The sequence below is a fragment of the Podarcis muralis genome, chromosome 7 (assembly GCF_964188315.1).
Source record: "Podarcis muralis chromosome 7, rPodMur119.hap1.1, whole genome shotgun sequence".
Lineage (NCBI taxonomy): Eukaryota > Metazoa > Chordata > Lepidosauria > Squamata > Lacertidae > Podarcis > Podarcis muralis.
Genome location: NC_135661.1, coordinates 58,268,162 through 58,295,521, shown reverse-complemented (window position 1 = coordinate 58,295,521; position 27,360 = coordinate 58,268,162). Strand labels below are relative to the sequence as shown.

At 47.2% G+C, this 27,360-nt stretch overlaps 1 protein-coding gene across 2 annotated transcripts; it reads right to left on the bottom strand.

Moving 5' to 3' along the window:
• Window positions 1–1,105: 1,105 nt before the first annotated feature.
• CSF3R (colony stimulating factor 3 receptor) lies at window positions 1,106–26,057 on the bottom strand. 2 transcript variants are annotated; one of them, XM_028739210.2, is made up of 17 exons: window positions 25,950–26,057; window positions 25,026–25,116; window positions 19,722–19,832; window positions 18,382–18,684; window positions 16,261–16,384; window positions 15,803–15,993; window positions 15,434–15,588; window positions 12,949–13,120; window positions 11,580–11,662; window positions 10,718–10,931; window positions 9,074–9,283; window positions 8,738–8,839; window positions 7,582–7,728; window positions 5,944–6,084; window positions 5,047–5,137; window positions 3,443–3,524; window positions 1,106–2,756 (listed from the first exon to the last, which is right to left on the bottom strand). In XM_028739210.2, exons 3-17 carry the CDS (start codon window positions 19,804–19,806, stop codon window positions 2,241–2,243), a joined length of 2,616 nt encoding a protein of 871 aa, XP_028595043.2. In that variant the 5' UTR covers window positions 19,807–19,832; window positions 25,026–25,116; window positions 25,950–26,057; the 3' UTR covers window positions 1,106–2,240. The 2 variants fall into 2 exon arrangements, with proteins under 2 accessions (XP_028595043.2, XP_028595044.2); XM_028739211.2 differs by lacking the exon at window positions 25,950–26,057 and having other exon boundaries at window positions 18,382–18,681; window positions 25,026–25,425.
• Window positions 26,058–27,360: the final 1,303 nt, after the last annotated feature.

Below are 27,360 nucleotides of genomic sequence, written 5' to 3'. Positions count from 1 at the left end.
TGATTTTATTCGGAGATGGTGTAGGCTGAACCAGGAATCTTAGGTGCCCCTAAGAGGTGCTGCACCAGCAAAGCTAAGGGTCTCCCTTTAATTGTGGGAATAATATTTTTGTGACCTGTTCAGTGGCTGGTTGGTGAGGGACCCTTGACTTACCTTTAAAGGAACTCTGGGGTTGTTTCCACGCTAAAATCCTTTAGCACTGGCAATACACTTATTTACAGGTAGTGAAAGGGGAATTAAAACAGAGGTGTTGTAAAGTCTTGGTGCAGTAATGCCCTTCCCTGTATGCAAGCTCTATTTATAGTGAGCTAGTTCAATTCTAATGTTAATTAAAGCTCCAATGACTTTTAAATGGCTTTTAAAATGTATGTGTCTGGCCAAGCTTTCCTGGATTACATTTTTTGTATTTGTTTTGTGCTGTTGTGTTTTCAACCACTTCTTAAAGTAATTTTTTGAATACTAATATATTGATTTTTATGCTCAATTTCCCCCTAATATGTGCACTTTTGTAATCCTTGCTTGGTTGGAGAACTGCATTTAAAAATTTGGATAAGTGTGAATTAGGAAGGATAGTTGTATTTCAAATTGCATGTTGTTTCAGGAAGTACAAATATGGCAGTGTCACCTTTAAACGCAAACCAAATTTCTCCCCCATCCCTTCTGGAGGACGGCAACTGCCTTAAAGGTTTGCATGTGATCTGAGCAACTGGATTCATGCTCTCCCACCAGCACCTTCTGTGACCTTGCAAAGTGCCCTGAAGTGGAGCATGCTTTGATTCCACTCTTCTCCATTGGGGCCCTGAAAAATGCAACTGCCCCTGAGCAACTGCTTGGGTTGGTTTGCAGATGCACTGGCAGAATATGAAGGGAAAAGCTAGAAAATCATAGATGATGCTCCCCCTGCTCCTCCATCACAGATTGCAACAGAACTATGAGACCTGCATCTTCCAAAGTTCCTAGGAAGTTCTTTAGGGATCATGTGCCGACTTTCCACCCAACAAAGATGAAGTAGGGACTGCAGCGAATTCTTGTCTGCAATCTCTGCATGAGGGGTGTTGCGGGAGGGGGAGAGTGCAAGAATTACAACGATGACAAACACAAGGAGAATTGTGGAGCACTTTTAATTTGCAATGTTCCATATACATGATAAATAAACAGCAGCAGTGGGTATAAACATGTTGAAGAAAACTGGCGTTCCCAACCCTACTTCTGGGAACATTCATCCCCTTTGACTTCCTGCTCAGGCTGTGCTAAACAGGGGAAAACCCGTTTCCCCTTCTCAATTCTCCAAGCTGCTCCTTGGTTTCCCCTCCAAACCCTTTCAGGCAAAAATTGACATTTTGTGGGCACCCTTGTTTCCTGCTACAGAAGGAGCAACACAGTATTTCCTTTGCACAACACGACTTTATGCTAGCATGTACCCTGGCCTGATCTTTTGCATTTTTGTGACGACTGCGATGGCTTTTGGCAAACAAAGCTGACTGATGCAATGAGAAAGGAGCAACTTCACAATGATTGTGAGTTTCTTGGGCTGCTCTTCTTCTCATGCCTCTTCCTTTCCCTCCTCCCCACCTTGGGAGGTTCTGGATTGTGGCTCTCATCCAGTTGGCACTGTGCTTTCTGCAGCTTCTCCACGGCTGCTCCTTCTTTCCTCAACACCTTTGCACAGCAGGGGCAGATGTCCCCAGAAATGGGGCCAGCACAGGGAGTTTGCCTTTAGGTATGGGCTGCCCCTGTTTTTCTGAGCGGTGGAGACTGTGCTACATGGGAAAGAGAGGGGAGTCTCCATTTGCAGGTGCTTGGTAGACTTGAGGTGGGAGGTGGGTCGTCCATGCAGGTCCAGGGTCACAGCAGCAGGGGGCAGCACAAGGTCATCAGCAGGGGTTGAATAGGGGGCCACAGTTATGGAAAGGGGAAGGAACCCAAGGCAGGGCTCCTTTCAGTTCTGTCTCTTCTTGGTTTGAAATGGAGGAAGCTGCCTTATACTGACCTTCTGCATGCAAAGCAGATGTTCTTCCCCTGAGATACACCCCTTCCCCTAAAGGGGAGCAAAAGGCATCACTCAGGGAACACCACCCCAACATCCGCTCCACTTTCTTAGTCTCTCTAGGGTGACACAAAATCTAGGTGGCTGGATGTTTGGCTGGAATAATTCAGTGCTTCCTCCAGTGAAGGAGGAGAAGAAGAATGCAAGAAGCCACAAGCAGCTCCAGTTTGATGCTCCCCCTGTCAATCAGGTTCTACAGTTTTCGGAAGTTGCTCAGGTCTTCATCCCCATCGATTTTGAGGCCCTGGAGCAATGGGAAATCTAACAGGGCCCTGTCCAGGAAAACGGCATCCTCCTGACAACTGTAGTCAAGCTCTCTGTTTGGATGGTCGCTGTGAAACCACAGGTTCTCGTAGGGCTTTGGGCTGGGCGTCCTGTCGCTTAGGAGGGGCTGCGTGGAGTTGGAGCGCATGTAGAAACTGGGTGAGGCCTTCTGTTGGCTGCAGTAGCTGTCCACAAACACCTTTGCGTACTGGACAGACTCCGGGCTGTTCACGTAAGAGGCTGGCGCTGGGTCACCGCTTGGCAAAGTGGTCTCAGCATTAGCCATATAAGATTCCAAGGAGGCTGTCATTGACCCATCCTCCAGGGCCTTAGCAGGCTCCCCCTTCCCACAGGAAAGGCATTTCTTCTCATCCGCTTCAATCACCAAGATGGCCGAAACAACAACAGGGCTGAGCTCGCACGACTTTGGAGCCTGGAGGATCTCCTGGGAAAGAAGGCAGTAGGTCAAGTTAACAGCTAATGGCCACAGTGCAGCTCACCCCCCTGTTGGGTGAGAGGAAAGGCCCATCATCCCTTGAGGTGGAATAACCATCCCCGGTGAGGCCTCAGCATCAGATGGTCTCTGAACATGAAGGCTTTGCAGTGTTGGTCCTCATAGCTAGAAAACTCCAATAATCTTGGATTCATCCATGTATTCATCTGGACCAGTTGTCTCCAACCTGGTGCCCTCTGGACCCTTTGGACCTCCACTCCCATCATCATAGCCATATGATGCTGGTGCCAGGGATGGCTGCAGCTGATGGACGTTGTGGTCGAATTCAGCTTGAAGACAGGAGGGTGGCAAAGGCTGACCTGAGCCAACAAAGCACAGCTGAGGCCCATGTCCTTAAACATCCCTGGCCTGTGGCTGCTGACCTTTGGGGTCAGTATGTGCTGATACCTAGCTGTGGCTACTACGCGATGTGGGGCTCGTGATGTGCAGAACTCAGGGTGGGTCAGGACAGAGGGGCTGCCCATGTTCCCAGCCGTGCCACCTGCCCATGACTCACACTGCAGCTGAGATGTGTGTAAAATGTGGGCCAGTATTCCAAAAGGCCTGCGCAGGTAGGGGAGGAATAGGAGGGGCAGCAGGCCAAGCCCAAGAGACTCCACCCCCCACACTACATTTACCTCTTGCAGAATGGCTGGTGCCCATTTGCCAAGGCTGCTGTTGGCTGGGTCAGGGACACTGGGCCAGAACTGGGTTTTCATCCTGTGGGTCACACGAGAGAGAGAGAGATCTGGTGAGACTCAACATCCCAGGAGGAAAGTGTTTAGGCTGGCTGGACATCCCACAAAAGGCAGGATGTTATTGCTTTCGCTGTGTCAGCCTGATTCCCATTCAACCACTAAGGGCCCAGCTTATTGCTCCTCCTTTAATTCCCCATTGTCCCACCCTCTCCAACTACTGTTGACCCACACTTTTCCCTCCCCAAATCCTGATACTCACTATGCTTTGAAGTCCAAATAGGAGAGCAACATCAATTGCATAGGAAATCAGGAAATCACCATCCTTTGAAAGCCACACTTATCTGAATTTTGTGATGTAGTTATCCACTCAATGTTCACAAAAGTGCATTATATTCTTGCACAAATGTGTACATCAGTCAAAAGAGTACAGTATATAAAATATGTAACATATAAAACAAATACCGTATTTTTCACCCTATAGGACGCACTTTTCCCCCTCCAAAAATGAAGGGGAAATGTGTGTGGGTCCTATGGGGCCAATGCAGGCTTTCGCTGAAGCCTGGAGAGCGAGAGGGGTCGGTGTGCACCGACCGCTCTCGCTCTCCAGGCTTCAGGAAGCTATCCGCAAGCCTTGCAAGCCCGGCGGGAGGTCCCACGGGCTCGCAAGGCTTGCAGGCAGCAGCCTGCAGCCCACAAGCTCGGGGGATAGCGGGGAGGCGCAGCGCCGCCACCCCGCTATTCCCCGACCTGGTCTGTAGGCTGGCGGGGGGGGGGGGGGAGAAGAAGCAAGCTTACTTCTCCCCCCCGCCAGCCCCACAAGCTCGGGGGATAGTGGGGAGGCAGAGCGCCGCCACCCTGCTATTCCCCGACCTGATCTGGAGGTTGGCGGGGGGGTGGGGAGAAGCAAGCTTACTTCTCCCCCCCGCCAGCCCCATAAGCTCGGGGGACAGCGGGGCAAGCCGCTGCCTCACGGAGGCTAGAGAGGCTGTCCCTGAAGGCAGAAGAGGGAGATGGAGTGCTCCGTCTCCCTCTTCTAGCTTGGGGATGGCTGCGTAAACCTGGGGGAAAAATAAATTTCCCCCCCTTGATTTCCCCCTCAAAAAACTAGGTGCGTCCTATGGGCCGGTGCGTCCTATAGGGCGAAAAATATGGTAAAACATATAAAATATGTTTGTTAGGAGAAATTCATATTAAAATGCTGATGAATTTTAATGAGGATTTTTTAAAATTACAAATTGCTGCAAAATGTGGAGAACTGAACTTAAGATTGGGAAAATGAGAAACCTAAATAACTAAAATTGACTGTTCCTTCCCTCCCTACTCCGAGTCCCAACTCATTCTTTCTTCTTGTCCTTTGCTTTCATGCTCATTCCCTGCTTCTTCCCTACTTACATGCCTCTTCCTTTCCTCCCTGGCCTCTTCCTTTCCTCCTCCTGCAAATATCTCACTTCCTATCTGAGGCCCTCTGGGTAACAACTGTGTTTCCTCATCTGCTCTTAGAGATGACAAGCAGGATGAGTTCTGCAGCTCCTCCCAACACTCACCTCTTGCTCTTCTGGAAACAGATGACCAGGACAATAATTGCCAGCAAGAGGAGTCCAATCAGCATGTAGACAAAGGGGAGGTCCATGTCATCTGGAAGAGAGAGATCACAGAGGAGTAAGCTCAGGTGGTAGTGGTGGCATGTTAAGAGGACCTTCCACATTTGGGGCTGGAGGAGAGAGAGGAGGATGGGGTGCACTTGGACTTGTTCAGCCTTGCAATGTGAGCCACAATGCATGTCAGGAATGTGTTCCCCCTGAGTGCAGCAGAAGAGTCAGCCTCAGAAATTGAGCTAAGTGAGCAGGGGGCCGACTCTGCAGATAAGAGCTGGCTGTCAGAGTCTAGAAAGGGCAGTCCGGCCTCACTCCTTCCCTGGGAAGATGCTGTTAGCTCCCAAGGAGAGGAAGAGTTAGAAGGTGGCCAGAGCATTGCCAGGCAACCAGCAGATAAGCCAGAGTCTGAGGCTGTGTCTTCTGGGAGTGGGGAGGAGACAGGTCAGCCATTCAGTCCCCGTACTAGGAGACTGGAGAAGCTCAGAGAACAATGGAAGGGAAGGAGAAAATAGGTGGGATTTTGGCATTCTTTCTGTTGGGGAAGGGACAATGATTTAGACTGATCAACTACTGTTAATGAGAGCAGGTGGGAAGCTGTGTTCTGGATGTGTTTTTCTTGTAAATAAACTTACATAAAACTGACGAAGAGTCCTTGCTGCTTATCAGGCTGCTTGCCTGCCAGATCGTTATAATGCAGCCAGTTCACATGTGGCACTCTCCCCTCCTGGGGTTTCCAGCAACTGGTATTCAGAAGCATTGCAACCCCCAAGTGTGGAGGCAGAGCATGGGGACAGCCCACTGCCCCCGTGTACCCAGCCCCACCCTCTGTCCTATGGTTCTCCTTACCAATCGCCTTGGTGTAGAACGTGAGGATGGTACCGTTGGTGCTCCCACCCACTGTTGAGGCCATGATGTGCACCTTGTACATTCTAGAAGGCCAGAGACCCACGATGGTGAAGGTGTCGACTGAAGAGTTCACGACAGCACCTAGGAAAAAGGCAGCCATGTTTAGCCCCCCCGGGGTGAATGTGTAGCTGAGGCAGGGGGTTCTGAGGCCAGAGGGTAGGTAGATTTGACAAAAGGCCACCTGGCAACGCTTCAGACAATGTGGCCTCTAGTCTAGCCTATGAAAGCTGGTGTCACCGTAAATTTTACCAACACGACTCATGTTGTTCTGGCCCAGTAGGTTTTAGAAACTATACGAAACCCTATGCAGTGGAAGTATATGCTTTGATAGGCAGCCTACATGTGATGGGATATAGAAAGGCATAGAAGAGATTGTGAAAGGATGTAGTGAGGAGAATCTGCTTGCTCGGACTGTATAAAGTGTCAAGATTGGAGACTTCCGGGTAAGCACCATCGGCAATGGCGGAGTTCCTCTGACTGAGAGGAACCCGCTCCGTGAAAATCGGGTCTTGCCGCGGCGGCGAAGGCAGAGACCCTTCAAAAAGATTGTGCGGGAAAATCTCACTCTTGAGGTACGTAGCCCGATAGTAAGTAGGCACCCTGTTCTTCACTGAATCAGACATCCAGCTCTCACGATCCAGGCACTCTTTTCCTCCAAGAACTGGTTCACCCACACTTCTGTTCCCCCCGCAATTTCTTCCATTTGTCTGGAGATTTCTAGCCAGGGGTCCAAGAGGTTTCTTTTTTTTTTTTTTGTCTTGCTGCTTTCCCCATGAAAACCCGCTGTTTATTGCTGAATCAGAACGAACGCCGATCTGCAGCAAACCCAATCAGCGTTTGTTCCAACTGAGCAGTAAAAAGTGGGCTTTTCTGAGGAAAGTGGCAGGACAACAAAACAAAACAAAACCAGAACCTATCAAATACATGACTAGAAACAAACAGAAGTGTGCATGAGCCCAAAGTGACTTAATTTCTACGCATGCATAAAGCTAAGGTAAGGTAACGGAAAGCCTCGGTATAAGCCTGGGTAATTTACAGGCTGGTGGACTCCACTTCTGTGGGTTTTCCAGAGGCTGCTGCTATGACCAAGGAATTATCCACACTTATCTCTTGCCCCACTCATTCCAGGCACAGGCCTGTGTTTAAAAGCTCTGTGTCTGAGCATCCCCTGCCCCCCAGAGCTTTCCCACAAAAACCTGCTCTTTAGCACTCACTCGGAGCCAACAATAGTAGCTCCAGAGCGAAAACAAAAAACAGGGGCCTTTGGACATGGAGCTTTAAAATGCGGAGCATGCCTAGAAAGAGCAGAGGACAGGTAAGTGTGAATAAGCCCCACGTAAAGTTGTCTTAAACATCATAATGGTGGGGCTGTTGAAGAAATCCACTACACCTCCAGGCCTGTTGACCAGAGGTGAAGTTAGACACCCAGCCATCTGTGCAGCAAGGCAGATCCTTTCTTCCAGCCCAACTTGAGCTCTCCTTGTCCACTGGCCGGGCAATTCAGAGTCCTCCCACCCTTTGCTGGGGGGATTTGAAGTGACACAACTGGGAGGGGCTGAATGTATGGGTGTGACTCACTTTTCAGGTCCTCATTGGTGCCATTCCAGAAAATGGTATAGTTGGTGATGAAGCCATGCCGTTTTTCAACCGGGATGGGTTCCCAGTGAAGCTGAGCTGTGGACTTACTGATACTCCCTGGGTGGAGTTTGGGGGTGTCAGCTGGAGCTGCAGAGGGGAAAAAGGGGGGTTATTACTATTGCCACCAGCAGACCAGGGTCACCAGGAGGCTGCAGGTGGACTGATGGGTTTTATTAGGGCAGATCCACAGCATAGTTTTGAAGCACATGGCTTTCCCCAAAGAATCATGAGAATGGTAGTTTGAGTCCCAGTTCTGTGAGGGAGGGGAAGACTCCAGTTCCCAGGATTTTGGGGGGAGAAGTTAGGCACTTTAAAGGCACATTGGGTGTGCTTTAATCACATGGTGTGAATCCACCCTGAGAAAGGCAATCTGGACCAAGGCTTGCTAGGAGTCATCCCTGGAAGCTGCTCTTAGCTCTACATCTCAGAAAGATAGTGCCTGAACATGTGCAGAGTATCTTTCCAGCACCACTGTACATCCACAGGTACCCCCTAACTCAATCAGAGGAAGTGGCATCCAAAAAGGTTTAGGGTTAACTCAAATGATAGCATGGGAATTTATAATTTTGGAAATTAAGTTGTGGGGCGTGAATATCTGGGGGGGGGGAATCCTCCAAGTCTAAGGGGACCCTATGGAGATGTCTTTCCTATGATGCATTTGTGTGTTCTCATGATGGTATCAGGGCAGTTATAAGCGATTCCAATACTCTTTAGGGCAGACATACTGCTTCGTTTCCAATCAGTGCATATCAGGGGGTGGGGCTTGTCTGGCTTTTGTTGCACAATAGTGCAAGAGTTCCCCTCTGCCTCCAGACGGCAATAATATGGTAACACTGGTCAAGCTCTGCAGCACAACTAATAAAGCAGAATGGTGTGTGGATGGTCCAGCTTAAATCCACCACTAATGCACTATTATTGTATCAATTACAAGCTGCAGAAAAGAACCTTCCCCCTGCAACTACCCACATCAGTCTGGATGCTTCCCAAGATGCCGGACGAAGACAGTTTTGTTGGAAGGAAGATAGTTTTATGCATCTAAATAAGACTGCGCATCCCCAGATGGTGGCAGCTGAGCAGAAGCAGGGGGAGGCCATACCTTTCTGCCTGGTGTAAACTTCCAAACACTGGGGCATCCCCACTCTGTCCCTGTAGAGTGGGTAGATGGAGATGTTGTAGCGTTGAAAAGGTTTCACATTTTCTGAAAGAGAGAAGGGGAAGGTTGTCTGTGGATGTGAGAATGGGAGCCAGAACATCAGAAGGTGAGCTTGTGACTGGCCCTGAAGAACAATCTAGGATGATATGTACCCATTTCACAGGAAAGAGTGTGGTGGGACTCTCAGCTGTCCTACCCCACTAACGGGCATCCCTCCTTTGTGTCCCAAGCAGCTCTTCCAATGGATGAAAGGGTTCCAGCCCTCTCTCTCCCTCTCACCTTGGATCAGAGCATGTGTGACGGTGCCACTATGCACTTTGGTCCATCCCATGTTGTTGTGACCATGGTTGCCGTCGGATGAGTCTTCCACCGAGGTCATGGTGTGCCACTCGATGATGTAGCCCCTGGCTGCTGTCGCTGGGAGATCCCAGTGCACCCAGATGCTTGTCTCATTGTGAGGGGAGGCCTGGAACTTGGGCACGGGTTGACCTACGGACAGTATCAGAAGATGCAAGGGAGATGGTTAGAATTATAGGCAAGAGAGCATAGGAAGGCAAACTGGTGATGGGGGGGGGATCATAGAATCAGAGTGATGAAAATGACCCCAAGGGTCATTAGTCCAGCCTCCTGCAATGTCAGAATCACAGCTTAAGAACCTCTGACAGATGGCCATCCAACCTCTGCTTAAAAGCCTCCAGCGAAAGGAGACTCCCTCGGAAGGTGGTGGACTCTCCTTCACTGGAGGATTTTAAGCAGAGGTTAGACGTCTTGGATTCTTCAGCTGTGATTCCTGAAATGGCAGGGGGTTGGACTAGATCAGGGGTCTGCAACCTTTAAGACAAAAAGAGCCACTTGGACCCGTTTCCGAAGAGAAAAAACAACTGGGAGCCGCAAAACCATTGTGACATTTAAAACAAATATATCTCCGGAGCCGCGATCTGACAGCGGGCGGGAAGGTGACGTCGGGATGGTGCGTGACTAACGCACGCACCGCCCCCATGCGACGTCACAGCCAGTACAGCGCCCACCACAGTGGGGAGTGTCGGGGCGCACAATGCACCTCCTCCCCTCGCTAGTATCCGCCCCGGAGCCGCGGCAAAGGTGTAAAAGAGCCACATGCGGCTCCGGAGCCGCGGGTTGCAGACCCCTGGACTAGATGATTATCAGATCCCATTTGACTTTACAATTCTACGATTCTGTGATTCTAGTTTGTTCCACTTTCAAACAGCTCTCACGGTCAGAAAGGCGGCAGACTGTCCTTTGTTGGAGGTTTTAAGCAGCGGTTGGACGGCTATCTGTCAGCTGTGACTCCTGCGTTGCAGAAGGTTAGACTAAATGACCCTTTGGCTCCCTTCCAACTCTACAGTTCTGTGATTCTATACGATCTCCACACAGTACATATGTGTACTTGGAGATGGCAATTGACCTCTTTATCATTGCTGTGCCTTAGTGGTGGAAGACCTATGCAAGACCTCAGTATAAGCTTTTTAAAAATTTTGAAAATCCAAAGCACAGCCCCCTTTTGCCCATTTCTCCCATCCTGTACTTATCTTTGGAAAATCTTTGGATAGGTACAGAAATACCTGTGTGTGTTTTCCAAAGAGAAGATAACGAATGGAGAGAGAGAGAGGAGTAATTGAGGTGAGGGGCTTGCACACCCACCCTGATACCCTCGATCAAGTTGCATCCACTAGTGTGGATGGCAAGCAGTAGAATAGCGATAAATATCCAGGATGGAAAAAAAAACCAGAAACCTGTGGCACACAGAAAAATCAAGCCCCGAGTCTTGTGGAGAGGGAAACCCAAAAATCCTGCAGCTGGCAGTGAATACGCTCATATTCTTGAGACAGTGAATGTATTGCAAGAGGTGTGTAGAAGTGACTCTTTGCAGGAGAACTGTCCCCAGGTTGAGGAGGCTCCTACCTTTCTTCTCAGACAAGTAGACTTCAGTGGGCTGAGATGAGCCTCTGGCGTTGTAGGCCATGAGATAAATCTTCTGGGTTCCAAGTGGAAGTGAGAAAGTGCAGCACGTCTCAGAGGTGTTGCACAGCGGTGATGGCTCCCCGCTGTGCCGCCGGGTGCTGAGGGTGGCCATGTAACCCAAGATTTTCCCATGGGCCTCATTGGGTTTCATTGGCTGCACAATAAGAACAGAAAAACATAAGAAGGCCCATGGCCCATCTAGTCCAGAATCTTTTTCTCACAGTGGCCAGCCAGATGCCACAGTGGGAAACCCGCAAGCAGGATTCAAGCCCAAGAGCCCTCTCCCCTCCTGTGGTTCCCAGTATTCAGAAGCATTGCTGCCTCCAACTGTGGAGGCAGAGCAGAGTCATCATGGCTAATAGTCTAATCCTCTTTTAAAGCCATTCAATTTGGTGGCCATCACTGCATCCTGTGGCAGCGAGTTGCATAGTTTAACTATGTTTAGCTGCGTGACGAAGTCCTTTCATTTATCTGACCTGAATCTCCCAACATTTCTTGATTGCCCACTTTACTGTAAGGGGTTGCTTGCTTAATGAGTGAATCAAAAGTGCACATTATATCCAACATGGGTGGGAGCAGAAGACCCTGGATTAGCCTCTTGCACCTTATGACGATGCCTCCTAAGACTGCAAGACACAGATCTCATGAGGGCTTCTTGCCTTGCACAAGCTGGTGCCCTCCAGATGTTTTGGAATGGTCAGATTGGAGCTGATGTGAGTAGTAGTCCAAAACACCTGGAAGGCACCAGGTTGCGGGAGGTTGGTTGGCCTTGAGGTCTGCAATGTGGTCCCCCGCCCCTCACCTTCCACAACAGCTGCACTTCCGTTCTTGCCTCTGCCTCCCTGGTCTTCACTTTCCACCAGGCATCAAGCTCTCCTGAAGGTGCTGGAAGAGAAAAAGAGGCTTTGGGTCCATCTACACTGGAGTTTAATGTGAATTTGAAGTTGCTTGTGTCTCTCTTGTTTTTGTTGTGGTAGGGTCCACACCGTATCCTCATTAAAGTGGCAGCCCACACTCCCACCACTGCTAAATTTGGACTTTCCCATCCATGGGAAGAAAATTCAGTATAGGCCCAGGCTGTCTGAAGGACTATATTCTCCCATACAAACCTTCCCTGGGTTCTGAGATCTTTGGGGGAGACCTTTCTCTTAGTCCCAACACCATCATAGGCACACTTGGTGGGGACGTGGGAGAGGGGCTTCTTGGTGGTTGCTCCCAGACTCTCAAACTCCTTCTCAAGAGATGCTAGACTGGCTTCTTCCTTGTAGTCCTTCTCCTGGCAGCTGAAGACCTTTGTATTCCAATAGGCCTTTGGGAACTGACTATTTTTCAATAGCTTTTAATACTGCTGTGCTGTTTTATTATCTGTATTTTAACAGAGCTGGTTTTTTATATTGTATTAATTCTATTAATTATTGGTATTATTAATAATAATAATATCCTGCCCTTTTGTCGGATCAGTACTCAAGGCACAAATTAAAACAACACAGATAAAATACGGAAGTCTAAAAACATATGGAAGATAATTGTTCGAAAGTAATTAAACTTATCTTTTGTTATGTTTTTAGCCTTCCGTATTTTATCTGTGTTGTTTTAATTTGTGCCTTGAGTACTGATCTGACAAAAGGGCAGGATATTATTATTAATAACAATAATAATACAAAATTGCAGGTTGCCTGACTGTGGGTACACTGAACTGCCTTGTGTGGGTGGCTGGGTTTTTTTTACACATGTGGTGGAAAGTGATCCTTTCCTGGGTGCTGCCTTTCATGACACCCCTGACTTCCATTTTGTTTCCGTCAGCCCGAAGGAAAAAAGGTAGCCTGTTGTTTTTCAACGGTTGTTGCTGGAGGTATCTTGGCGGTCCTTTTATTTTTGAAACTGCTCTTGAACAGAACAGCTGTACGAAAGCGTTGGCGGATAAACTCTTTCCCTCCTCATCCTGCATGGTTTGAGGCCAGATCGGTTCTGAGGCTGCCTCCCAGCAACTCCTCCTGGCTCACTCAAAACCCTTCAACAGCACAGGGAACAGAGGAACCCCTGGTTTCTTATTTGGATGAGCATCTCAGTTCAGAGCTTAGGAGGGGCTCTGGACTAGCCCCCTGCCCTGCTTCCCCCTTGACAACAGGGCCACAGGATTTCGGAAGAAACTGCCCCTCCGTTCCGCCCACCTTTCTCATGGGTGGTGAAGTTCACCATTGGACTCCAGTCACTCCAGTAGCCGGCTCCACCAAATCTCTGGCAGCGCATCTGGAAGTGGTAGAGGGTCCCAAAGAGGAAGCCGCAGTGCCGCACACGCCACACTTCCTGCCTTTCCCAGGTGGGGTTGGTGATATTGTGGACCTGGGGGGCGAAAAGCGAGAATGAGAATGAGCTGTGATTCCTGTATTGCAGGGGCTTGGACTGGGTGGGCCCCTTCCACCTCTACAATTCTACAAAGATTAACAGCCAATCGTCCAAGGCTGCTGTGCCATTGGCCCCTCGGGTGTAGGGACGGAAGGATCTGCCAGGTTCACTTCTCTCCCTTTCTCATTTTCCCAATCTGAATGCAGATCTCCAGCAATCTGTGCCTTTGAAGAAAAAATCCTTTTTGGAAATCCTTAAGTGTTAGAGTAAGGTTACCAGATGTCCCCGTTTCCCAGGGACAGTCCCTGGATTTACAAATCAGTCCCCTGACAAAATCCATCCCTTTCAACTGAAGTTGAAAAGTGTCCCTGGATTCACTGAAAAAAAATCTGGTAACCTTATGTTAGAGTGAAAATTTATCCTACTAAACCCACTTTCTGTCTGCAGTTTTGAGTAATGTACATACTTTGTAAGCACTTCTCCCTAAAATAAAGCATTTTTATTTGTTGTTTTCACTAATATATTCTTTCTAATTAACACTTTCCCCTAATAAATGCATTTTGGTAAACAATGGTCGATCGGAGAACTGCATCACAAAATCCGGATATGTGCAAATTTCAAAGTTCTCATATCATTTCAGAAAGTGTAAATTTAATAGATTTGGCTTTCAATGTGAATGGAATAGAATTTCTCCTTGACCCCTGTGTTCAGAGCCCAGCCTTCACCAACTCTTTGCCCTTGGCTAGCACAGCCATGCTGGCTGGGCTGATGAGAATTATAGTCCATAACGACTCCATTTTCTTGGGCTGATGATGGTTGCAGTCTAGAATGGCTGCCTTAGCTAGTGTTGATGAGAGTTGTAGTCTGGAACATCTGGAGGGCATCTGATTGGCAAAGGCTGCCTCAGACATCACTGGTAAAGTATGGTAAGAGATCACCAGCAAAGAGGAGTGACTTGCACCCTTGATGCTCCAGTAACAGGGGAACTGGACCACTGCAAGCCCCAAACCAGGCTGTGCTTGGCAGGATGACCCATCGTAGCTAATTGTGGTTGAGCTGACCTGGAGGAAAAATAGCTCAGTTGCACATTTGCTTATTTGAACAGCAGGGCTACCACTGGAGCAAAAGAAAAAGCAGCAACAGAAGCTGGCAGGGCTAACACGAAGCTGATGAGCCCCTGGCTTGCTGGTTGCCAGGGAACAGCCTGGGAAAGAAGTGTGAAGATAAGGGACCAGGTGCTGTGTGTGTGTTTTAGGGATGATGGATGTGACACAGGACAGGCGCGAAGGAGAACAGGTATTCTTCCATCTTGTCATTATTCTGGTCTCAAGCATATCAAGAAATACCTAAAATTATTAAATCATCTGTTCAGGTCTCCCCACAACTATCATTACTGAATATGTGGAGGGACAACATGAAAACATGCTGCACAAATAACTTTTGGCATGGATGCTACCAGCAGCTAGGATCCAAGCACCCAGCAATGGAAAACCCTGAGAAATCTACATTTGTATTTTTGGTATAAGAACTTATGGAATTCATATATTTGCATGTTTGCAGGGGGCTGAAGGATTCAGAACACTTCTGTGTCACCTGGTGGGACTTTATTTCCTATGCTTCTTAGAAGCTCAGCATCCGCCATCCACGTCAGCTTGGGAAATATGCCTTGATTTATATTGATGTGCCAGCATTTCTTTCTCTGATTATTTATGGTTTGTTTGCTTAGCATACAGTATGAAGTAATACCCTGTTATTGCACTTTCGGGTTGGTAAATATGGGAATAAATGAGTAAATAAAACAGTCACCAAGGGGCTAACAGGAAAGCCAAGCGCGTCCTGGGGGTTGGGGGTGCGCTTTCTCTTGCATCAAAAAGCTGCCCTTGAATGAGAGCTAGGAAACCCCTTCAGCAATGGAGCTGGGTGTGTGTGCAGCAGGGGGAGGCCTGCTTCAATCTCCAGGCTCCCTGTTCAGAAGAGATACTTGAAGTGTAGGTGGGTTCCCATGAGGCAAGACACAGCAATAACAGCAATAACCTTTACTGAACTACATAACTGGGAAACAGGGGCAAAGCAACTGCTTATATACATTCCTGAAAGCCTGGGCCACTCCCACTCCCAACGTGATTGGCTGTCCAAACTTCTAAGCTGTGAATCACGACTCAGAGTTCAAGGGCCAATGGCAGAGGCCCAAATCCTGAAATGTTCCATGACTGGACATCATGTATCGAATCAGAAAACAGGGGCTCAGAATCCTTAGTCCAGACTCAAGCTCAGGCAAACACAGATCACTGAATACATAACAATACTCACCAGCTTCCACTCCTGGTCGCCCTCTGCCTGGTAGCTCAAGTCACATAACTGGTGCATGTGCTCGCTGTCTCTCCCTGCTTCCCACATGACAGATATGCAGTCAGTCTCCTCGGGGATGGACTGCATGGCGTGGATGGTTGGGGGGTCCAGCTTGGCTGAAATGAGAAGTGCAGGGCAAAAAGCTAAGACAAGGGCAGTGGTGTGTGAGTTAAAGTCTGATCTTGAAGGTCTGATCCAGCCAGGCTTTTCATCTATGGCAAGCCTCAGCTAGCATTTGCATCTTTCATTTCCAAACTCCCCACCTCAGGCAGAAGTGCTGCAAAAAGGTGCAAAGTCAGGGAAGACTCCGCTGCCTCTGCCTCCACACACCTAAATCGATGGGGTCTGCACACAGCGGCTCAGAGTCCACTTCTCCCAGGGCGTTGTTCACCGACAGCCAGAAAATCATGGGGTGGTAGAGCAGGAGGTTCTCTCGGCCGATGGTGCAGGAGTTCTGCCCAGGCAGTGGGGTGCAGCTTGCAGGGACGGCCTCTGTGGGGACCTCACACACTCCCTGATTCCTGGAACACCAAGAGAGCAGTCAGTCAGTGGCTGTCAGAGGAGGAATTACTTTTGACTTCTCTGTGGTCCCACCATGCACAGGGGTGGGTGATATGGGGCACTGAGCTCCACAAATCGGTGCCTTAATGTGCTTGTGCTGGATGACTCAGTTCAAGGAGGTACAAAACTGCCAAATTTTACAGACCCTCTAAGTAGTCAGAATGTGGGAGACAAAGTTCCCCCACTTCCCCCACTCCACACTCTTAATAAAAATTCTATTTCCTTACCGGGATCCCTTCAGGGCCACACTGACTGGGAGGAAGCTGTCTTGCCCAGGGTCCCACCGGCACGTGAGGTTCTTCGTGGTGACATTCATAACGCAGGTGAGGTTTTGGGGTTGTGCTGGAGGATCTGAATGGCGGGAAAGGGGGTCAGAAGAAGAGAAGGAGATGAATTGCATCCCTGCATTCAGTGGGGCTGAACTGAGATCTGCATCTGCCACCCAATGACATTTGAATTCTGTGTTTGAGATTTGTCTCTGATATTTCACAGTGGACATGCAATGGAATTTCAGACAAACAACATTTCTTTTCCCAGTAGCAGCACTTGAGATGAGGCAGTTTATAAAATTACATATTTGATACCTACCAAAAGCATAGCAATCAACAGATGCCAATAAATCTAAAGCACTGGAATGCTATGGGGAAAAATAAAATGCAAAACTTGGCTGGTAAAAGATTAGAAATGTTCCCCATTTTTTAAATATTCATTCTGGCTCTATCAGAAAGGAATTGTCATCCAGGGCAGATCAGTTAGGGACCCTGGAAATTTCTCCCTTCACCTGAAGAATACAGCTTGTCTCATTTACTAAAGCCCTGTGGAACTATCTGCTTGGGACACACTGCAGTCTCATTTGCAATGGTTTCCGCAAGAAGAATATGGTTGCTTGCCAGAGTTTTGACTAGAGAGATGATAGAGTGGATCACATCACAGTAGATCCTTTGCCAACTTTACAGGCTACCAGTCAGGCTCAGCCCAAGATCTTTTGCTGCCTGAGGCAAAGGGGCCCGATCCACATGTTGAAGCTGACCTGACAGGCAGCCAAGTCTTCCTTCAACACAAGCAATGGGACAATGCCTGCCACCCCACCTGTGGACAGCAGACCGTGGGGGCACATACCACTTTCATCTCCGATGCCTCACTCACCAGGGTTTGTCACCTCACTCTGCCTCTTGGTAGGGCCAGGCTTGTTACCAATTGGCATCTGGGTTCAATTAAAGGTGCTGGTTTTGACTTTTTAAATCTTAAATACTCTGGGACTAGAATAGCTCAAGAAATGTCCCTACCTCCTGACAATAAACACTTAGTTCTACTTCAAAAGACCCACCATCAGAGAAGACGCAGGCCCTTTGGGGGGTTGTGCTGCTTCTGATCTAGGTCAGCTTCTGAAGAGAGGTACTCCTGGCCCCCCTTGCTTCTTCTTTATAATTTTTATTAAATTTTCTGTTTTACAATTTAAAGTACCGGTACTCATTTTTACATGCTTAAGATATCAATGACTTCCCTTCTTCTCTTTCCATGGTTCATTCTACATATCATAAATCCCTGCATATTTTACAAAAGCTATACCATTCAGTATTCCATTATTACATCCATCAAAACTTAATTACGCTGTTGAATTTATCTTAATGTTGCCAGCGTTTTCAGCTGTACACAGTTATTTCCCATTAATTCAATAAATGTTTTCCAATCTTCTCTAAACATATGTTCTTCTTGTTCGCTTATTCTATATGTTAAGTCTGCAAACTGCGCATATTCTGTCAACTTAAGTTGCCATTCTTTTTTGGTTGGGACCTCGTTTGTTTTCCATTTTGGGGCTAACAGAACACGGGCTGCAGTAGTGGCATACATAAATAACCTTTTTTGGCACCTGGGAATTTAAGTCTGAATTATTCCCAACAGGAAGGATTCTGGGTTTTTTTTGGGGAAAGTACTTTTACACATTTTTTCCAATTCATTATGGATCATTTCCCAACACTCTTTTACCCTTCTACAAGCCCACCGCATATGAAAGAACGTTCCCTCTACGTCTTTGCATCTCCAGCACATCTGATTCAGTCCTATACATCTTAGCAAGCCTACTTGGAGTTAAATACCATCTGTAAATCATTTTCAAGTAGTTCTCCTTTTAGTGCAGAGGTTTTACCCCAGTGAACTTTTCCGGGATTCCCTTGTTAACGAGGATTTTTTTTTTTGCTGTTGCCTTTTGGAAGTTTTGCACCGATCTTGATTTTACTGCTTTTATCATTGTAAACCACCTTGATTCTTTTGTTAAAATGAATGCCCACGTATATCAAAGATGCCTCCTGCCCCAAGTCCCTTGCTCTGCAACACCAGGGTGCACTTACATCCTGCACGAATCTGGATGACCTTCATCATCTGTGGCTTCTGTTTCCTCTTTACATAGCAGCTCAAAGTGGTCACGGTCTCATTGATGGGCCCGATGGTGATGTTGGAGACTTCTACCCCACTGTGTAAACTGTACTGGGTCCCTGTCAGGAACTCTTCGTCCAGTTTCCACATCATCTGGATTTCTTCATCGTCTTGGATGAGGCAGGAGCTTCTCCAGATGGTGCAAGAAGCTCTTGCTGTTGCTCCCAAGAGAACCACTGGGGAGTCTGTGGTGATGCTGCTGCAGGCCAAGGATCCTGCTGGGCAAGGAGAGAAAGGCTTATTGATTTATCCCATCTGAATCCCACCTTTCCTCCAAGGAATCTCAAGGCGGCTTATGTAGTTCTTCTCCTCCCTGGTTTATCCTCACAACAACCCCGTGAGGTTGGTTAGGCTGAGAGAGGCAGTGACTGACCCAAGGCCACCAAGTAAGGTTCATGGCCAAATGGGGACTGGAACCCTTATCTCCCAGGTCCTAGTCTGACGCTCTAACCACTATGCAACACATAGGCTTGGGAGAGCAACATGGCTCTCACCAAACCTCAGGGAAGGAGGCCTCACAAATCCACCTGTTGCTGCAGCTGTGGCAAAACGCACTACTACAGCTGTTTGTGGTTGGTGGCACATGCAGTTGTGAATACTTTGACACAGTTGTTTATTCTATACAGTGGTACCTCAGGTTACATACGCTTCAGGTTACATACGCTTCAGGTTACAGACTCTGCTAACCCAGAAATAGTATTTGGGGTTAAGAACTTTGCTTCAGGATGAGAACAGAAATCGTGCTCCGGCGGCGCAGCGGCAGCAGAAGGCCCCATTAGCTAAAATGGTGCTTCAGGTTAAGAACAGTTTCAGGTTAAGAATGGGCCTCCGGAGTGAATTAAGTACTTAACCTGAGGTACCACTGTACTGTTAAGTATTATGATGAATTGTATTTAAGTACCCCTTTTTAATATTTTGTATGACTTCCTTGGAAAGTGGTAGACTCTCTTGCCTTGAAGATTTTTAATGAGAGGTTGGATTATTTACGTGTGATTCCTGCATTACAGGAACTTGGGGGTCCCTTCCAACCCTACAATTTTATAATTCTGTGCTCATGCAGTATATTGTTTAGTATACTGCTGTTTGTCAAGCAGCCTGCGGCCTTTTAAAAAAAGTTAAACTTTTTTTGTATTTTGCTGTAAGAAAAATTCTATGATTCCATTAAATGGGGAAAAAAAAGGAATCAGCTGCACATCACCTGTCGTTCGATTATGTCCCAGACTGGCCCCATCTAGACAGCAGAATGGCAACTTACCTCCTGGAAGCAGAAAGAAGCAGGCAGAGCATCCCAGAAGCAGCATCATTTGCCCCCTGGACCAGGGCTTCTTAGGGCTTGCCATGGTGTTGCTCAGGGTTCAGGCATCACCTGGAATCCAGAGAGAAACACTTTCAGGCACTTAGAACTTCGAAATCCCTTCATGACACTATGGCGGGGGAGGGGGATGTTTTCACCTCACGCAATTGGCAATAAATGCTGCCAGTCCTAAACCTAGGTGGGATTTACCTTGGAGGAAGGGGACACATCTAATAAGAAGGTGTGCAGTTAGAATTTCACCACCTTTTGCATTGCACAAAGAGGATTATCACGAGGCATTAGCACCTGCTAGGCAATGTTCTGGGCTGCTCTGCGCCCTCTGCGTTTGGTTTCAGGCATGCCAAAAATATCCATGACCTGGCTTTAGAAGGTCTGTGTCCCATCTTTGGGACACAGGAGGAACAGAAGACGCAGAGGCTGTCATGAGACAATGCAGTTGCAAAGTTTTGTTAATCCTTAAGATTGACATAAGCAGTGTGACATTTATCCAACTGTGTTAGAAAAGTTGTCGTTTCTGTGTGCTAGCAACTCTCATGATCAATAGTTTACAATTAAAGAAAGCCAGATATAGTCAAACGGGTTTTTGTGTATGTGTCGTTAGGGAAGTGTATTGAAAAGTGCTGGATGAACAAATTAATAACAAGACGGCATATGAACACCCCACAAGCAAATAAATATAGATGCAGTTCTCTAGCCAATGTGTATAAAAATACATATTTTAGGAGAAACTTCAAAATTTTCACTTATCCAGATTTTGTGAAGCTTTTCTTCAACTGGTCAATGTTTACCAAAATACATTTATTAGGGAAAAGTGTGCAAAAAGATGCATGCGCTAGTGAAAACAGCATAAGCTCGCATTATTTTTGGAGAAAGTGCTTGCAAATGTGTAAATTAGTCAAGACTACATACAAAAATGTGCATATCAGGATAAATTTGCACTAAAATGCTGACAGAGGGTTGTAGCCAATGTCAGTTCTACTCTGAGTAGAGCCTTTGAAATTTATGAACGTGATAAATATGGGTGCATTGATTTCAGTGGGTCTCCTCTGAGTGGGACTCAGGGCTTATCCATGCATTCTTTTGTCCCTCTTTTTTTAAAACAACAACAGCAGCAGCAGCAACATAAAATCAGAATGGACCATGAGGATCATCTAGTCCAATGCAGGAATCTTCTTTCCAGAATTGTCAGAAGGTCAATCCGACAATAAAAACCTCTTACTATTTGGAGATTGGGGTGGCATGTAACAACAGGGATTGCAGCTAACGTCATGTTAATGTATTTTTAATTTTAATGTATTTTTAATCTTTGTTGGAAACTGCCCAGAGTGGTTGGGGAAACCCAGTCAGATGGGCGGGGTATAGATAATAAATTATTATTATTATTATTATTATTATTATTATTATTATTATTATTATTTGTACACAGCCTTATTTTGGATGCTATCCAATTAATCTCTGCCAGAGCTGCCCCCAGATAGCTGTACTATACAACAAGCAGGATACAGTTTGAGCAGCAGAAACTGTTAATATTGATTCAAATGAATGGTGGTCTGAAGTATAATAAAGTGTCTTTCTAGCCCTGCAATGACCAGGCAGGTGAATTTTTAACCACCTCAAAATAAATGCGCCACAGAGAGATAAAGCCAAAGTACTTAAGTGGACAACACTGTTCAATTATACAACCGCTTATGCTGTGTATGCCTTTTGATGCACACCACCAATTTAGTAAATATAATGAGCAAATTAACCTCCCTGATTGCCATAAGTTCCAGATTTGGAAAATAATAATCTCGCACCTACTTGGGGGAATGAAACAGGAGCCAAACCATCTGCAGAAATCGAGCTGTGTGTGCGGAAAGGGAGAAGAGAGCTCCTGAACGATGTCATTTATGCAGAGATCAAGTAGGAGTGGGGCTAAAATGCAGCCTTGTTTTACGCCACCCTTGATATCAATACTGAATCTGAAAGGCAGTTTGCAAGTCTGGTTCAGATGTCGGCATCAGCACCGGAGGAGAGCTGTTGTGTAAGAAGGGGCAGGTGTTGATTCGCTGTTGGTCAAGTGAATCCAAGGCAGGTGTTACATAACCAATGCAACACACACACCTTCCTGGTGGGGAGCTAATGTTCTCCACTACCCTTTCCGCTTTCTTTTGGAGATTGCCTCTATTTTACATTCACATCTGCACCACACATTTTAAGCACCTTTATACCACTTTAACAGTCATGGCTTATTCCAAAGAATCCTGGGAAATGTCATTTATTAAAGGTGCTGAGAGTTGTTAAAGGTAAAGGTAAAGGGACCCCTGACCATTAGGTCCAGTCGTGACCGACTCTGGGGTTGCGGCGCTCATCTCGCTTTATTGGCCGAGGGAGCCGGCGTACAGCTTCTGGGTCATGTGGCCAGCATGACTAAGCCACTTCTGGCAAACCAGAGCAGCGCACGGAAACACCGTTTACCTTCCCGCCAGAGCAGTACCTATTTGTCTACTTGCACTTTGACGTGCTTTCGAGCTACTAGGTTGGCAGGAGCAGGGACCGAGCAACGGGAGCTCACCCCATCGTGGGGATTCGAACCACCGACATTCTGATCGGCAAGCCCTAGGCTCTGTGGTTTAACCCACAGCGCCACCCACGTCCCTGAGAGTTGTTAGGGGACCCTTTACAGACGTACAGTTCCCAGCCCCATTAAATACTTCTGCTCTCAGGTTTCTTTGAGGGTGGGGAAAGTAATGACAGTTAAAGTAGTATAAGTGCGCTATAAATGTATGGCATGGATGTGACCTTTGTCTCTCAATCCCAGGTGTGGGAGGGTTGTGTCTGGTTAGCAAGGGAAAGGCACTCTTCACATTCTCAGAGGAATTCCCTGTTGCTGCTGCAGAACTGAGCCTGGGATGGAAAGCAGGGTACTAATGCCTTTGTTGAAGCAGGCCTTGTAGATTTGTAACCCCCCGTCTGTCAGAGAGAAGGGCTTCTGGGCTAGGCTTCTTCCTGACCTGCTAGTTTACTATATGCAGAAATTTGTGTGTGTGGCATTTAATTGTGTGGGTCCCCTGTGACGTTTCTGGGGCGGTGAGGGAGGCCAGACACATGCTCACCTTCTTGGTGAGAACAAAGGGGGGGGGGGGGAAAGGCTAGACGAAAACAATGAGATGAATCACTGATATCGGGATAGTTCTGAAGGCCACCCCTGGTGCGCTGACAGGCAAATTAGGGATTGTCATGCTATGCCTCAAGTCTACAACTCTCTGCTCCATTTATCTTTTTTACATTAGTTATAGCAGAAAAACAACTGCTCTGAGCTCCTCACTTCTTTGAGTGGAGAAAAGTTCCAGGCACTGTGCTGCTGGATTTAATTAGCTTTAGATGATAGAGAGCATCAGGTGCTTTGCACAATTTAGTTTATTTGAAGATACGTAGTTTGAACATTTTGGGAGAAAACAAGGACACTTCTACAGCATCCGCACCAATCCTGCATCACATTCTGAGCCTGCTATTGTCAGATCCCCGACACCTGTATCTGTTGACGCTTGTAGCAAAACTAAATTGCGCTGTCATAGAACTCAGAAGAAGAATCTAAAGTGCCCCAAGCTCAGCTGCTGTGATGGGTACATCAGAATCAATGGCTAGTTCTTCCAGCAACAGGTGCATGTCTGAATGCCAAGGATAGGGCACAGGGTTGTGGCAACTTCACAGGCATAAGGCTAGCTCACGGCTAGGGGAGGCTGATAGAAATCTGAGTTGTGACTTGGTGCGTGTGTTAGGGCCCTATACTTAGTAGTCCTGTGGGCCGGTAGGCTAGGATCACCACTCTTAAATAACAACTCTTGCATACTTCAAAAGAGGCAAAACCCACAGGCCACCACTCATTCTTTAATGCCAGGTCTGATTGGCCTAATTGCTTAGGTACCCCACATCCATGATAAGTGGCTGGTTTCTGGAATGGTGGCTGATGTTGTGAGCAGTCATTGGCTCCCTTCACGGGTGGGTGGCATCTACAGAGGGGCAAGTCAGTCAGTTTCGGTTAATCTCAGTGTCTTGAGTTCAGTTCTCTAAATTTTCCACGCATCAGTTTGTGATTTGGGTTTTTTAAATAAAAAATGTCCTCGTGAAAATACGCCAGCACTTTAGTGTGAATTTCTCCTAATGTGCACATGGTTTTCCCCAATCTACACATTTTTGCAAAAAAATCCCCCTTATTATAGCATGCATTTCTGTCTGTTATTTTCACTGATATATACATTTCAGTGTATTTTATCCCAGAATATGCATTTTTGCACACATTACTTGGCTGGAGAATGACATTGCAAGATACGGAGAAGTGCCCATTTCAAAGGACAGCTTCATTTCGTAAAGGGTGAATTAGGGAGCTTCGCCTTTAAGTGAGAACGGAATCAAATTCCTCCCTCATCCCATTGGCAAAATCCCTCACTGGTGGGAATAAGTGATCTGTCCAGGGCATGCTTGCTGCTTTCCTGCCATTTTTGTCTTTGCTAGTTGTGTGTTTTCCTCTTCTGCTCCTGAGCAAGCGCTAGATACAGCACTGGCCTCTCTCTGTTCCCGACACAATGCGAGTGTAGGATTTAACAGCAATCAAACTCCTGTTTGGGGGCAAAGGAGGTACACTCCAACATTCGGTTGGAGGTCCCACTTTTATTCCCTATTAGACATGGAGACTAAATAGAACCTCCATGTGCTGGGGCACTCTGCCTTAATGCCAGACAATGGGGACAAAGGGGGAAATGGTCATCCCCTCAAGCCTTACTTGTGAGTGCTGAGGGGTCTTGCCTAGACAGTTCTGTGACCTAGCAAGACCATTTTTCTGATCTCTACCCCACAACTTCATTCTGGAGACATTTCCATCACAAGCAGAGCTGTCCTGTGTCCCACATATCTGGAGCAGAGTTCCAACTATCTCCCGGTACAATGTTTAGCTCTACATGTCGGCATTACCCAGCACCGAAATGCCAGCTGGCCACTCTTCTTTGGCTGGGCATTCTCACCCACAACAGAGTGAGTGGGAACCCTTCCCCGACTGGCACACACAACTACCACCTAACAGAGGAAGAAGGGGTAATAATGCCCCATGAGCCCCAGTACATATTTAGGATGACATTCTTTAAGACAGCAGACCCTGGACAGGGCAAAACACAGTCATAATCTGGCAACACAACTGAGCACATGGCCCCATGCATTGAGTGGCAAGCAATTAAAAAATAAAAAATATCTGGGATCCCCAGAACTTACCTCTGCTTATTTTCCACTGACTCTCTGTTCATTCTGGGAAATGGCGACGCTGGAGATTGGAGTGGAATCCCCTGCCAATGTGCTGCGTCCCCTGAATAAGTTTGTAAAGAGAGAGTGGGGGAAACACACAAATTTCTGCTTCCCAGCTCAAGGACTGCCGTTACTCCGCTTCTCTCTCTCGCCCTCTCGGCAAGGTAATTGCAAAATGCTTCTCCAAAGGCGTTATCTGCCCAACAGTGTCTCTCAGGAAGGAAGGAACTGTGTGGCTGGCACACTCACACGCACATGCCACGCAGGGCTGGGAGAGGCAGCCCCTGCCTCAACTTCCCCAACCTTCACAGCTTTATAGGGGCTTTGCAATGTGCAGGCGGTGTGGCAATCTTCAACACCTTTGCTGTCAGGCAGAGATGGCTCAGAAACCTGTCAGAGCAGAGACAGCCGCATGGGTGATCTTCGGGAGGTGGGGGGGGGGGGCAGAAAGGTGTGACTGGGCCTGACTGTGCAGCCCAGCAAGATCTATTAGGATTTAGACTAGTGGCCCCCAAACTTTTTGGGGCCACTGCCCTCTTGGTTCCATAAACTCATCCCCAGTGCCCCTTACCATACGCTATTAAAAAACATAATAGTTTGCATGACCCACAAAGGAAGATAACAGCGCAATAAAATTCAAAGCAGTCACAATTAATTGCACATTTATTCAAAATCCAATTAAAACCATTTTGTTTAATTCAGTCAACAGATCCAGTGATAGTCTGATAGTCATTTACACCTCCAGGAGTGGCCCCCCCCCAGATAATCCCACAGCCCCCAAGGGGGAGGTACTGCCCACTGACCCTGCTCTGTTAGCAAGGGGGATCAGGAGTATATAAAATAAAATAAAACTGAAGTGTGCAGATGATTATGAAAAATCGTCAAGAGACTCACTTGATAAAATTGATTCGGAATTGTGTGTTGGGCTCCCTGCAAGCTCTCCTTAGCCTCAGAGCTGTTGTTGTGCTGCCCCAGAAAGCTCCCAAATTGCAACTTGCTTGGGGGAAGGAGTCGGCCACAGAATGCTGAACAGCAGGGCAGCTTCTGCCAAAGCTAGAGGGACATCAGTTTGGCATGGAGGACTTCTTAAAGAGCCATGAGACCCGGGAGGGGTGGGTGGGGGGTGATGAAAGATGGAACGTATTCTAGGTCCCTGTCTTTGGCATCCTTCAGTGCTTGCAACAGGTCAAAGATTAACTTATTTCTATTAAAATGATAGAATGATGGAATTGTAGAGTTGGAAGAGACTCCCAGAGTCATCTAATCCAACCCCTGCAATGCAGGAATACACAGGTGGCCCATATGGGGATCGAACCCATGACCTTGGCATTATCAGCACCATGCTCGAAGCAGCTGAGCTGAGCAGTAGAAAATAGTATCTAGGCTTCATTACAATATGACAACACCTTACGTCCCTTTAACTAGAGGGATTTCAACCTTATGTGATTGAAGGCTGCCTGGTTGAAATTACGCAAATTAAATGCAAACAATCTTGGAAGCTCTTTCTGACTGGCATTTCCCAGCATGGAAAGACATTTTCAGCTCTCTGCCTTGCTGGGGGGCGGGTGCTCAGTGCATGGGTTCTGGGATGCTCCCTTGAGATTTTGCAGGGCCATCCAAGTTGCTGCGAAATCTCACATGAGCATCTCTAGGCTTCCAGAGCAAGCACATTGAGAAGGCCATGCCGCCCACCCCAGCAAAGGGGGGGGGGGAGCTTAAAAGCTAAAAATGGTACCTGCTCAAAGTTCAGATCCAAGGATGCTCCAGTGGTCAGAATGGAGGGAATTTGGAGCTTGGTAAGTTCTACATGCATGGGGCTTTGGAAGCTTCATTGTCACTATTTCTGTGTGGGTTTCAATCACATGCTGGCAAATTCTTGTTGTACAATTAAATCTAATTTGGTGCTCTTGGGCAGCCAACTTGCTCCCCTGCTCCAAAAAATAAAAATAAAATACCCCCCCCCCTGAAGTTTTTGCCGTACGGAAAGTGACAGGATAATGCACTGGGAAGTGTGGGATACCAAATGCTTGATGAGACGTTGTATAACCTCCCCACAAACAAATCAGAATTTAGTTTTATAAATAAGCCAGTGTTGTTTAACCTGCTACATATGTTGTACAAAAAAGGGGACAAAATTCTCAATAAATAAACAGGTTGCCTGAAAGTAAACCCAGTTGCCTCCCTTCCATGTTATTTAATTTTTAAAATTGATTTATTAAATTGTATACTGCTGTCGGGGCAGATCTCACAAGAGTTCACAGAAACACCCCCCCCCCCAAAGTACATAATAAAAACAAGAGCAAAG

Coding starts and splice junctions, on each gene's coding strand:
- CSF3R (XM_028739210.2), bottom strand. CDS start 19,806: ATGGCAAGCCCTAAGAAGCCCTGGTCCAGGGGGCAAATGATGCTGCTT. Junction 6,085..7,581: donor CACCAATGAGGACCTGAAAA/GTGAGTCACACC, acceptor CCTTTTTCCTAG/GTGCTGTCGTGAACTCTTCA. Junction 3,525..5,046: donor TGTTTCCAGAAGAGCAAGAG/GTGAGTGTTGGG, acceptor TGTGACCCACAG/GATGAAAACCCAGTTCTGGC.